Raw genomic sequence first — 12,312 nt, 5'->3', positions numbered from 1 at the left:
CACGTAAGGCAAGCTAACGCATTCTTATAGCTTCGAAAACCAGTGAAGTGTCCAAGCAACTAAGAAAAAGGGAAAGGTCATCTGGGAAATGTGCACATGAGCTAATAACGAACTGGCTTATTGCACGCACGTGATCGTAATAATCTGATAATCAGACTCAGACATACAATCACAATTTGCTATGGAACTCACGGCAAACATTTGGATCTGAGGTGTACTCATAACATACATACATATATACATACATACATACATACATATGCATATGTATTTATTTATGTTTTGTTTTGCTTGTTTACTTTTTTTCCCGGAGCAGTCCTGGCTGCACTGCCGGTATTGTATACAGTGCAGTCATGTGGTCATTCACACGTCCGTGTGCGTCACCGCACTTGCCTGACTGCCCGATTTCTTCTTACAGAGGGCGGTATTCACATGCCCCTCGTCAGAGTCGATCTGAGAGTGGGGAGACCATAATGGAAGCAAGCATAAAAGAACATAATGAAAGGAATGAGAATGAGAACAACAACAACAAATGCAATGATGACAATTTTGATAGTAAAATCATAATCATGATTATGATTACAGTAGTTGTTGTATAACGACAGTAGCGATAGATAATGCAAGGCTTGCTAATAGTGGCTACCTAACGATGCATAACTATATACATAACTATCGAATCTTATCCTCTAGACTCAAATGTATAGAATTTTCATTCCACATGAACACGTCTTTTCAAGTAACGAAAACTAAATTAAAGTAGATAAAATGTTTAAATCCATTTTTGTTTAAGTTGACTTTGACACCGATGATAACAGTGAAAGTTTTATCACAATGGGACCAAGGATAAGAAATTTCCGGAATTTTGACATTTCCATTGTTTTCCTACACTAATGGTATCGGCCACATCCACAAGTGTAGTCAGATGAGATGATAACGTCATATTGACAAAGGACTTCCATTCGTTTGCAAACAAATCGCTTGCATACTTCACATTAAATGATGCAGATTGTGTAAGAGAGAATGATACAGCAGTGGCGACTTCAAAAGGAACTTATAAGAGTTACAGTCATAGTAAAGACAAGAATAGCTAATAACAGAATGATTAAAGACGAAAATGCTGTTTTTAAGTCATTCTACGAAACCATCCAAAAGTTGTGAGTCCTGATGTCATTAACTTGTTCAGTTTGCAAATATCGCCGTTTTGCCAAGACATGATAGATTTACAATTTTACTGTCATATCTTTGGTCCAATTAAACGCACTTATACACTGTTTTGTTGGTTCGATTCTACTGTACTGTTAAATAATAAAGATGATTTACGTTAAATTTCATGTTGCATTTTTACAAACAGTGATTTCCCTCTTAAAAACAAAGCTCAGAGTATTTGCAAATTTTTGTACTGTTTGACGATTGATACAGTGCGCACATGAGCTATGGTTTAAAGGGATGGTAAAGTTTTGATTAAGATGGGATTTAGATTTCCAACTTTTTTGTGAGATAAATATGAGAAGCCTATTATGAAATACTAAAGAGCATATCTATTCTTGTGAAGACTGAATTCTTTTTTTTTAATATACGAAAATCAGCAGTAGCGAGCGAAACGTCGTTCACCTCACCTACGATTTTCTTCGCGAGACAAACGATTATCTGTACCCCTATCGTCATAGCATACCAATTGTAAGAGAACTTCAAAGTTTATTTGCTGAAAATTGGTTTTGAAATTGCTGAGATATCTAAAACACAAAGAGGTCCTAATAAAAGATGGTGCCCACCTTTCATTTGGACCACTTTATCTAAATTTGTTTTAGGATATCTCAGCCATTTCAAATTCCGATTTTCATCAAACTTTGAATGCTTTTTAGAATTGGCATGCTCAATAATATTTCATTAGTGATTTATAATTATCTCGCAAAAAAATACAATTTGAATCCCCCATCTCAACCTAAACTATACCATCCCTTTAAAGGGGCATGCAAATGGTTTGATGAAGATAGACTACCGGTGCGCCAAGCTTACTGAAGGCAGGAGGGACTTCTGCGTGGTGGCGGGGGTTGACACTTCCTCCGTTGTCTCCGACGCGACGTCTGAGGCGGACTTCCGGCCCGGTGTACTGAGTCGACGAAGGGACGCCATCAGCCTTTCCTAGGCGACACCCCGATTCGATACAAAACAAGAAGATGAGGCGGTCATGGGGGCAGGAAGGGCATGTGAAAGGGCGGCGGGGGGGGGGGGGGGGGGGTGGGAAAGAGGGAAGTGAAATGCATAGAAAAGATGGGATATGGTGAGGTAATGACTTTATTTCTCTTCTTTCTTCTTGTTCTTCTCGTCAATGTTGTCCCACGCTGAAAAGCTTTCTCAATGTATTTTCGCGTGATTCAACACAATGAAAAAGACATAAATGTTGTGTTTTATGCTGCTTTTGTATCAAGTGAAAAGGACAGACGATTGTCAGAATGATAATATCCTAACATTCGAGAAATAAGAGGACCTAATAAACTGATGAAAGTATAATAATCATATAAATTGACAAATCGTCAGCTGAAGAACTTTTCGTTTGTATAGATATCAACAGTGTTCATACAATCTGGTGATAGAGGGCGTTTGTCAAATTTGTATTTATCTGACGGAATGATGATTGATTCAACTAGTTTGTGTGACAATCACCGACAGTGACACCCCTATCTTTTTGGAACAAGTATTGTCAGGTTGGGGGATGCATTCACAAACACAGTTTGATGGTATATATTTTGTTTACATTCGATGATAGTAGGTCCTTGCCGTATAATATACGGGGACGTATTTTATAATATAATCGGGACATTAAATGAAATATTACATGTCATATTATTTTCTTTTTACACTATGTAACGAACTGCTCTACGAAAAAAGGAAACTTGTTCTGTAGAGAGAGATGACTGGTGTTTACCTAGCTGCTAGAATTGGCGCGTAACGTGATTTTTCAAATGATAGTTTTATAAATTTTGGAAGTAATTACGAATTGGCGAACTTTATCCCATTACATGCCTGGCTGGTTTACATAATAAAATATAAATGTCTTGTTGCAAACTTATGTTTATGACCAATTTATCATTATAATTGTTATTAATATTAGTATCCTCATTATCATTACCAACATAATTATTTCCAAGTTGTTTTCAGCGCATTAGAACATAGGAGTCTATATTTCTCTTTATGAAAAAGGAATAAAATATTATTTGATAATTATTTCTTTGTTGTTACACAAATAATGCAGAATAGGAAGTACAAGTGTATCAGGATGAAGTTATTTGTTTGTTTGTTTTTTTACTTTTTGATCCATGTTACAACGAGAATGAATATATTTTGCTGTAAAACATCAAAAGGAAATCAGAAACAGATCCATTTTCCATTTTTCTGTATATCTTAATGTTTTTACATACTAATTAAAGTTTTAGTTTGTACATACGGTTTAAGTCAATTCCTATCATTTTTATATTCATACCTTTCAATGTGAATTTTCAATGAGAAATTCAGAGTAATTTTGAATTATTGTGAAGTATTAATAGCAATTCAGCCCGTTGGCTGCTATGTTTTACTGTGTATGTTTTTTTTTTACATCAATAAACCACTTCAATTCAGTTCAATTCAACAAAAAATGGAAGGAAGATGAAATGGCTTACATGAGCCAGTACGGCCCGCATGTTGCGGCACAATCTTCTGCAGCCGAACGTATGGAGAAACCCACAGGAAAGCGACTTTGAGCGATACATGAGCTCCACTATAGACACCAGTACAGCCACCGCTGTTCCACCGAGCAGGATGTAGAAGACGCCGGCCAGCTTCTCGAGATTTAGCGCCCTCGTGCGTTCCTACATGGTGCATGTGAGAAAACCAACGACATAATCATCTTACTCATTTGCATAGCATATACGAATCCAACGATTGTATTAAGTTCACGATTTCTTTTTTTTTCTGCTAGTTCTTTTGATGCCCATTTTATTTCCATTAACAATTAAACAGAAGAAAGTATGTATACGTAAGTATATCATGTCAGTCTGTATTTATGTATATATGTTTATCTGTATTATATACATATACATTTATCATACATATATATATATATATATATATATATATATATATATATATATATATATATATATATATATATATACATATATAGGCAGGTAGGTAGATATATAGAGAGAGTTTGCGAAGCTTTTTGATGTGAAGTACATAGACAACTCTCATCCGTAAAGGATACTGTATAAATTATGTCAAAATGTGTTAGGAGTTGTCATCCCGAACGCGATCAAGCCCTGTAGTTATTAAACCTAGACGGCTGATTTGAGACTACTCACCGTGTCTAGGCTAATAATGGGACACTGGGTCCTGCCTTCCCAGTATTCATCTTCCAGGTCACTTAGAACTTCCTCTTCGCGTAGCTTCAAGATGGCGACAGTAAGCTGCTTTCTGTAGGTGGACAGGACGGGGGCGGTATAAGAGCGTTACATTAACAAAACTGTGATTCAATACTGTTTGGATAACAGGAAGTCAAATAGCTGCAGTAACTGCGGTAATAAAAAAAAACATCTTGACAAAAAAGTACTCTTTGTTAAAAATGAACAAGTTATAACTGCATGTTAACACCATCAGAATGTGCTCCTTATAGATATTATTTGATTTGATTTGATTTGATTTGATTTGATTTGATTTGATTTATTTCTGCTTAATTCCGTTACATCAGATATGATTGTGTACAAGTCATTTATGACAAACAGTACATCGAAACATAGTTTTTAGTACAAAATAAAACAAATACAAACAGCTTAGGGAACTTAAACAGAAGGGTCTCCAAATAAATATTATTGTGAACGCCTTGAGCACCCCTTTCAAGTTGGTATGTTATTATTGCTATTGCTGTTATTAAGTTATCATCGTCATCATCTCCTTCATCGTCATCACCGTCATCATTATTGTCATCATCATCACCGTCATCATTGTTATTAAAGGGCGGTGATTTAGCTAAGTCGGTAGCGTGTCTGCCTCCAGATCCAAAGGACCCGGGTTCAATTCCCGAGTCTAACTGAGGAATGTCGTGTTACAAACATACCATCCCCTCTAGCGAGAGGCAATAACACTCTGTCCCTCGGATAGGACATAAAAAATAACGGAGGTCCCGTGCGTGAGAGAGTCACATCTCATGCACGTAAAAGATCCCGTTTCATTTATTCATTTCAAAGAGCAGGGTGTTTAACCCGGTGAAGTGATCACGCCTTGCATCCACCTGGACCCCATGGAAAACCAGCTTAGTGTAGCTGAATATGGGCTATCCCAAACAGCCATCTTCTCAGATGGAAAATAACACAAACACGCACAAACACACACACACACACACACACACACACACACACACACACACACATATACACACATCAACTGTATCTTTTTATTAATACAGCAAGTCACTTATTCGGCACTATGATTGGACGCAAAGAAGAAAGATTTAACTCGATCAAGTTTGAAAGTTTCTCACGGGTGGAAAATGTGTGAACCTGTCATTTCCTTGCAACTGATCGGAAAAAAATGCAAAGTTTCAGAATGCCAATATCATTCCACCTTGTGTAGAGAAGGGGTTACATTGGATCCCCTGAAATTGATTGAAAATTTCTTAGAGTTTCCACCAAACCAACAAGGTCAACATATTGCGTACGGGACCAAGATCTGCCATGTATCAACTTTTATTCGGATCTACCACTTATAATGTCGCGGCATATGATGGGTCAGAAATATGATGAGGCAGGTATTCACGAGTAATCACGACTGACACGTTGGCATAGTGACTGACACGTTGCCATAGTTACAAACACCCCATACATACAAGTATCTCTCATGCATCATGTGGTTTTGGGTTTGTTTTTTTTTTGGGGGGGGGGTGTTTGTTTGTGTGTGCATTTGTGTATGTTAAGTGTAATTAATGGAATTCGTCTAGGGGCTGTACAGGTCTGGTTGAGGTGAGAGTTTAGCTTTTAACGTTTTGTGAGATATTCAGAAACCACTCTTTCTGGTGAAACAAAGAGTTATCATCACTTTTCTTTTGGATATCTCAGCCATTTGAAAACCAATTTTCATCAAATAAACGTTGAATCCTTCATAAAATTACATGCTCTTTCATATTTCAAAAGAGGTTTCTCATTATCTCACTGAGAAATGTTATAAACCTGAATCCTCACCTCAACCAGTACTGTACAGTCCCTTTTACTTATGCATACATGCACGTGTGTGCGTAGGTTGTGCTTACAAAATGCAGAGGTATGAGCCTCACCCGTCCCCTTTCCCCGACACGACACAAAACATGCATGCACACAAACAAAGACCATTACTTGAGGTCGACTAGGTGCTTGGACACCCCGATGCCGTAGCTGCTTGTTCCCAGCGGGTCGCCTACGGCCATGGTGTCACACGGCGCTCTGGTGCTCACATACTCGTTCATCTTTGATTCCAAGAGGTAGGCGTATTTCCCGTCGCTCTCGCGGACCCGCCGCACACCATCTTCCGTGTCCTTTGCTAGTGGCGACGGTTCGGTATTCTTCATGAAGTGCCACATCTTGCGGTACAGCGGCACGTTCGAGTTCTGCATGAGATTGAGACAAAAGTGCAGTTTAAAGTGACAAAGGACCCCGTTGTGGTTCTGTTCAGAAATCTAAGGACTCGCAGAATAGTGGTTCGAGTTCACTTACGGTAGCAGATGTGCCGATAGGCAAGGCAATTTTATCCTCAGTGTTTAGTTCTTCGGCGGGGATTTAAGACGTCAGTACCGTATTGGATGGTTATCAAATTATCATTTTCTGCCGAATTTATTCAATTCATTTCGATCAATTGAGCTTCTGCAAATGTCAGCATCTCTTCTTCGCCTGTTTTTTCGTTTTTCCTTCAATCATGTGGATTACTTTCATTCTTTTTACCGCTTCCACTTCATTTCTCAAAAATCTATATCTGTTCCCTACTTTGTGTCTATTTCACTTCCTTAATTATTTCCTTTTAATTGTTGGTCTGAAAGATTCTCGTCGACTCATGCGCATTCTGGCAATCGGTCACGATGTGACTGAGACGGATGACGTCAAAATAAAAAGCAACAATGACAAAACACACACAAACAAACACACACAAACACACAAACACACACACACACACACACACACACACACACACACACACACACACACACACACACACACACACACACACGATGAATATTGTGCTAACCTTGAAGAAATCCATGGTAGAGCCGCTGCCGTGGACGCCATACTGGATCTTGGTTTGGGCGGCCAAGTCTTCGGCGGACTTGATGACTGTTTTCATGCTTTGGGTGGTGAGGAAGGCGGCCAAGTTGGCCGTGTAGGACGAGATGATGATGAGGGTAAAGAACCACCAGATGGCTCCCATGATGCGACCCGACACTGACCTTTAATAGCAAAACCAAAACAACAACATCAACAACAATAGTAGAGTGCGAACAATCTATTCTTAATGTGCTGGCGAGTCTTAGATTCTATCAGCCAGCTCTGCACACCGTGACCGTAGGTACTGGAACAGGAAAAGTGGATGGTGAATGGGATCAAAGTACATGTAGTGCTTCATGCCCTGAGTTCCTTCATATTTCTAACTTCATATTTCTTCTTCCTCAGAAACCTCAAAGCATTTAGTGCACACACTCTGCCCAAAGTATACCCGACACTAAATGGAGTAACCGACACAAACGCTTACTCTTAGAATCTAAGCAGGTAAATAATGTGCCCCGTACAAAATTAGCAATGTCACAAGCGGTTCATAAACCCTTACTGAAAATACAAAGCCACCACATCAGAAAGAAATAAATCAAGACAATTCATAAGATCATTAAGACATAATTCATAGCAAGTCATAAATTCGGACGTCATTAGTAACTTACCGCGGGAGAATGTCACTTCCTTGCTGCATGAGGGCGCCAAGAGCAAACCAACAGCTGTTGACGATACCAAAGTCGTTCGTCCATTTGGCGCCTCTGCTCGCCCCGGGTATTTGGCTAGTTGTTGGCTTTTCTTCCGCGCCGTTGTCGGTGTCGATCCGCCACTCCGTCGTACTAAACCGACACACCTTGAGAGGAAATTTGAAATTGGCACACTCATAATACTCAGTAATCAGTCTTCAGATTTACTCTGTGCCATGCCATTCTTGTTGGATCTGTCACTGCTCTCTGTATAGTACCAACCAACAGCGCAGAACGTGGACCAGGTGGGGAAGACATCAGTTATTTTTCTTGCGTGCGAAACAAAGGATGTGTTGTTATCATACCACGCATCTATGCCATATTTACGTCTATCTAGTTTGAAGATACAATGCATTGGTCTTGAAAGCACCTCTTACTTTTTTTTTCAGGAGCACAACTTGCACAATTTGTTTAAACTCACACAAAAACAAACACACCATCACAAATCTCTCTGCCGTGTAGACGTGTTGGTAATTTCCATTACTTTCGTATATCAATAGTAATCTTTATAAATGGTCATTACCAATAATGTTTACTAGCATTACCAATGAAAACCCTTCTGATACATTAGGAAAAAAAAAGCTTCTTACATTTGAAAGATGGAGTCTAACATTGGAAAACCCAATAGCAACGACAGCCCGACAAGCTGTGTTATGTTGAGGCGATATCATCCACTTGGGTAATTTACCTCAGTAATATATCTAGCCACAGTTTTGGTCACGATTTAATTCTGTTTTCTGTACAATTTCCCTTCACTGGCTCCCCTATATCAACGGCTTCGTTTATTACCGCTGAAGTTAATTTGGTAATTGTCTTTAGGGATACACGATGTTGGTCAACCCCCGTCTTTATATAAAGCAAAACCACAAACGACAGTCGATTTTGCATTGAGAAAATAAAATCATTCCTTGAAGTGTTAGAACGCCGTGTATATCTCCCTGTCCGCCGAGACACCATCAGATTAAATCGGTTGTAAAGTTGTTACTGTTGCATTATATAATTTCATATCAATGCATTTATCATTTTTATTTTTAACTAACGATATAAGTGAACAAAAATGTCAAAATATATCCAAATATAACATGAACACACAATAAATTCTAAAGCCTAGATGCATGATATTTACTGAATAATGTCGAAAATTTAGGGGAAGCTAAAAAGAAGACCGTGTGATATGCATGGAGCAATGTAATAGAGTTGCGAAAGCTCTCCAATTTTGCAAGTGAATATCAAACGGATTTCTCTAACCTTCTGTCTCGATACTTTCTCTCACAATTTGAAGCTCTCAAATCTCCCTCGATCTCTTTTCCTCCCCTTCTCTCTCTCTCTCTCTCTCTCCAACTATCGATCTATCTATCCATCTAGTTATCTCTCTACCTATCTATCTGTCTATCCATTCATCTATATATTTATTTATTCGTCTATCTATCTATCTATCTATCTGTCAATCTATCTATCTATCTATCTCTATCTATCTATCTATCTATCTATCTCTATCTATCTATCTATCTCTATCTATCTATCTTTCTATCTCTATCTATCTATCTATCTCTATCTATCTATCTATCTCTATCTATCTATCTATCTATCTATCTATCTGTCTGTCTATCTAGCTATCTCTCCCACCTGGAACATGATGATGCTAACGCCACAGGTAGCCAGAGCAAGACATATCCAGATCTCGTAAGATAGCGGATGGAAGAAGGAGAAACTCGACGGCTTCTCTTCTCGAGGCTTCTTCACCATGATGCTGATACCAAAGCTCATGTATGGCTTGGTGAAGGCTACCACGCGCTCCCGGTCCGTATTTATGGTGAGCGGAGCGACCGCGATATCTGCGCTCTTGGGAGAATAACAGAAAAACAAACACACACACAACAAAGGAGAGAAGAATTGGATGTAAAAGGGTATTTGTTGTTGTTTTTTTCGTGTCTTGATAAAGACCAAGAGTGCTGATTATCATGCGTTTGACTCGGTTCATCAATTAATAATTTTAATCATGACGCAAACGTCAAAATCGACATCTTGACGGTATGTCTTCCTCTAAGAAAGGGTAATATATTTAAATTAAGTTTAAAATAATGATTGCGCACACCTAGGATAGTTCCCTTCGACGGTTGCACTGTTCTACCAGAGGGCCCTGCAATCATCATAACCTTTCATAGCTAGGGAAACTTTGGTCATGAAAAGATTGTTAGTGCTTATCTGTTGTTCATGGATGTATGCACACGCCTAGCAGGATTCCAATCTATGAAGAGTTCACAAACATATCCATCAATATGACACGACTCCTACATTTGACTTAGCTGCGGTTCTATGACAAATGCGTACAGACTTGCCCCAAAAGTGTAATCACGAATACATTTTAGGGCATACAAATGAATAATGCACCGTGTATGTGTGTGTTTGTTTGTTTGTGTGTGTGTGTATGTGTGTGTGTGTGTGTGTGTTGTGGGGGTTGTCAAGGAAGTAGTCGCAAGGGATGAGGCAAAACTATAGACCTACCCCGTACATGAGTTCGCCGATCATTCCGTTCCATTTGCCGTTCTTCTGGATGGTGCCGTATTGTTTGTCCTTTACCAATTCGATCCGGAACTTAAAGGGAAACTTTGTGACGATATGTTTCAAGAGATCGACGCAGTATCCCTCGTAACGGTCATTTCCCTTCAGTTCATCGGCGTTTTCCTTCAACATCAGAAACGGATCTTCCTGTATTTCAAAATATGTTAAGTAATGTTGATTCCTTTGATTTAATTTTTGCTTTTCAACAAGTACATTAGTTGAAATGATAAAAAACAACAATACAAATCTGAGCATTTAGGTGAATCAGTACAAATAGATATACATATTTCAATCATATTCAATTCAATTCAATCATAGTTTATTTCCAATCAACGAAAATCAAAAACATAGTACAATGTATACATGTCATTAAATGATATTGTTCAAACGCTTGCAAAAGATTCATGTAATATACGAGACAAATTATAGAACAACATATATGTACAATAATAAAGAGGAACACTGTACAAATACTACGTGGGCGAGCGGAAAATAAATTCGATCATGGAAAATAGTGATCCACTAAAAAGCAAAGCTTGTCGGACGTGGATCGCTAGATAAATAATGAGTGAATGATATACTATTCTATAACAATATACATGTAGTTATTTTGAGATACACAGGTCGGGAAAAAAATATAGAATACCAATGCTATAGTGCCCGGACACTGTTCATTGAACCACGTGTACCGGGGAAATATGACAAGGACAATACATTCGTACACACATTCAATTACCCACACGCATATACACTGTTGGACGCGAGACAGTACCGAGAGGAGAGAAGACGGTAACAATATACAAGTCTACGAAGAACAATAGACGGGAAAGGAAAAGGAGAGAAGAAAGAAGAGAGGTCTGCACACAGAACACGCCAAGTGCTGCGACATCAGGACAGGTGAAAGCTCAAACATAAATTATAGCAATTTAAATTATCTAAGATTATAATTAGAAAGTAAATGTTTTCTGAGTTTATATTTAAATGTGACAAATTTGGGGGAATCTTTTAAACTATTATCTAAATTATTCCAAAGTCTGGGTCCGGTATAAAGAAATGTATTTTGGGCATGTGCGGTTCTCATTAACGGAAGATGGAATTCGTCGGATCGTCGCGTGGGATAGTTATGAACATGACTGTTTCGATGAAATAAATCGTGGAATATTTTAGGTAAAAAGGTACTATTGTAATTAAACATAAACTGACCAAGTTGAAACACATACAAATCATTTACTTTTAATATTTTATGGTCAGAAAACAAAGCATCTGTATGTTCTCGGGTATGTAAATTAAAAACAATTCTAAGCGCTTTCTTTTGCAATAAAAGAAGTTTATCAAGTAACATCTGATATGTATTACCCCAAGCAAGAATCCCGTAGTTTAAATAAGGGAGTATCAAACTAGAATAAAGAGTTAATAATGCAGATGAAGGAAGATAATATTTCAATCTATTCATTACGCCAATGTTACGTGAAATAATTTTACATATGTTATCAATATGATTCCTCCATGAAAGCTTGTTATCAACGCAAACACCAAGAAATTTAAAAGAAGAAACTTCTTCTAAGGGAGTAGTATCAAATGTTATATTGCCTGGGAGGCTATCTAAAGAATTACTAAAAAGCATAACTTTTGTTTTTTGAATATTTAATGACAATTTGTTTGCGTATATCCATTGTATAACCTTTATCAATTCTTCATTGACTGTTCTTATTAAGATATTTGGGTCAGGGTGGGAAAAAAAA

The 12,312-nt window shown here is 38.0% G+C and overlaps 1 protein-coding gene across 1 annotated transcript in view; it reads right to left on the bottom strand.

Annotated features, from left to right (window-relative positions):
- Window positions 1-363: 363 nt before the first annotated feature.
- Window positions 364-12,312, bottom strand: part of LOC139733054 (glutamate receptor 2-like) — a 33,141-nt gene continuing 21,192 nt past the window's right edge. The window contains exons 10-18 of the mRNA XM_071643898.1: window positions 10,514-10,717; window positions 9,635-9,850; window positions 7,931-8,115; window positions 7,246-7,444; window positions 6,363-6,613; window positions 4,341-4,452; window positions 3,660-3,848; window positions 2,017-2,142; window positions 364-453 (exon numbers count right to left, since the gene is read on the bottom strand). Of these exons, the coding sequence (XP_071499999.1) occupies window positions 364-453; window positions 2,017-2,142; window positions 3,660-3,848; window positions 4,341-4,452; window positions 6,363-6,613; window positions 7,246-7,444; window positions 7,931-8,115; window positions 9,635-9,850; window positions 10,514-10,717 (1,572 nt within the window). The remainder of the gene's footprint in view (window positions 454-2,016; window positions 2,143-3,659; window positions 3,849-4,340; window positions 4,453-6,362; window positions 6,614-7,245; window positions 7,445-7,930; window positions 8,116-9,634; window positions 9,851-10,513; window positions 10,718-12,312) is intronic.

Source organism: Diadema antillarum, unplaced genomic scaffold, assembly GCF_040938485.1.
Source record: "Diadema antillarum isolate AM-2024a unplaced genomic scaffold, OU_Dant_1.0 seq00000460_RagTag, whole genome shotgun sequence".
In the NCBI taxonomy this organism is placed as follows: domain Eukaryota; kingdom Metazoa; phylum Echinodermata; class Echinoidea; order Diadematoida; family Diadematidae; genus Diadema; species Diadema antillarum.
The sequence above is the reverse complement of the archived record's forward strand: the minus strand, read 5'-3'. Positions and strand labels throughout refer to the sequence as shown.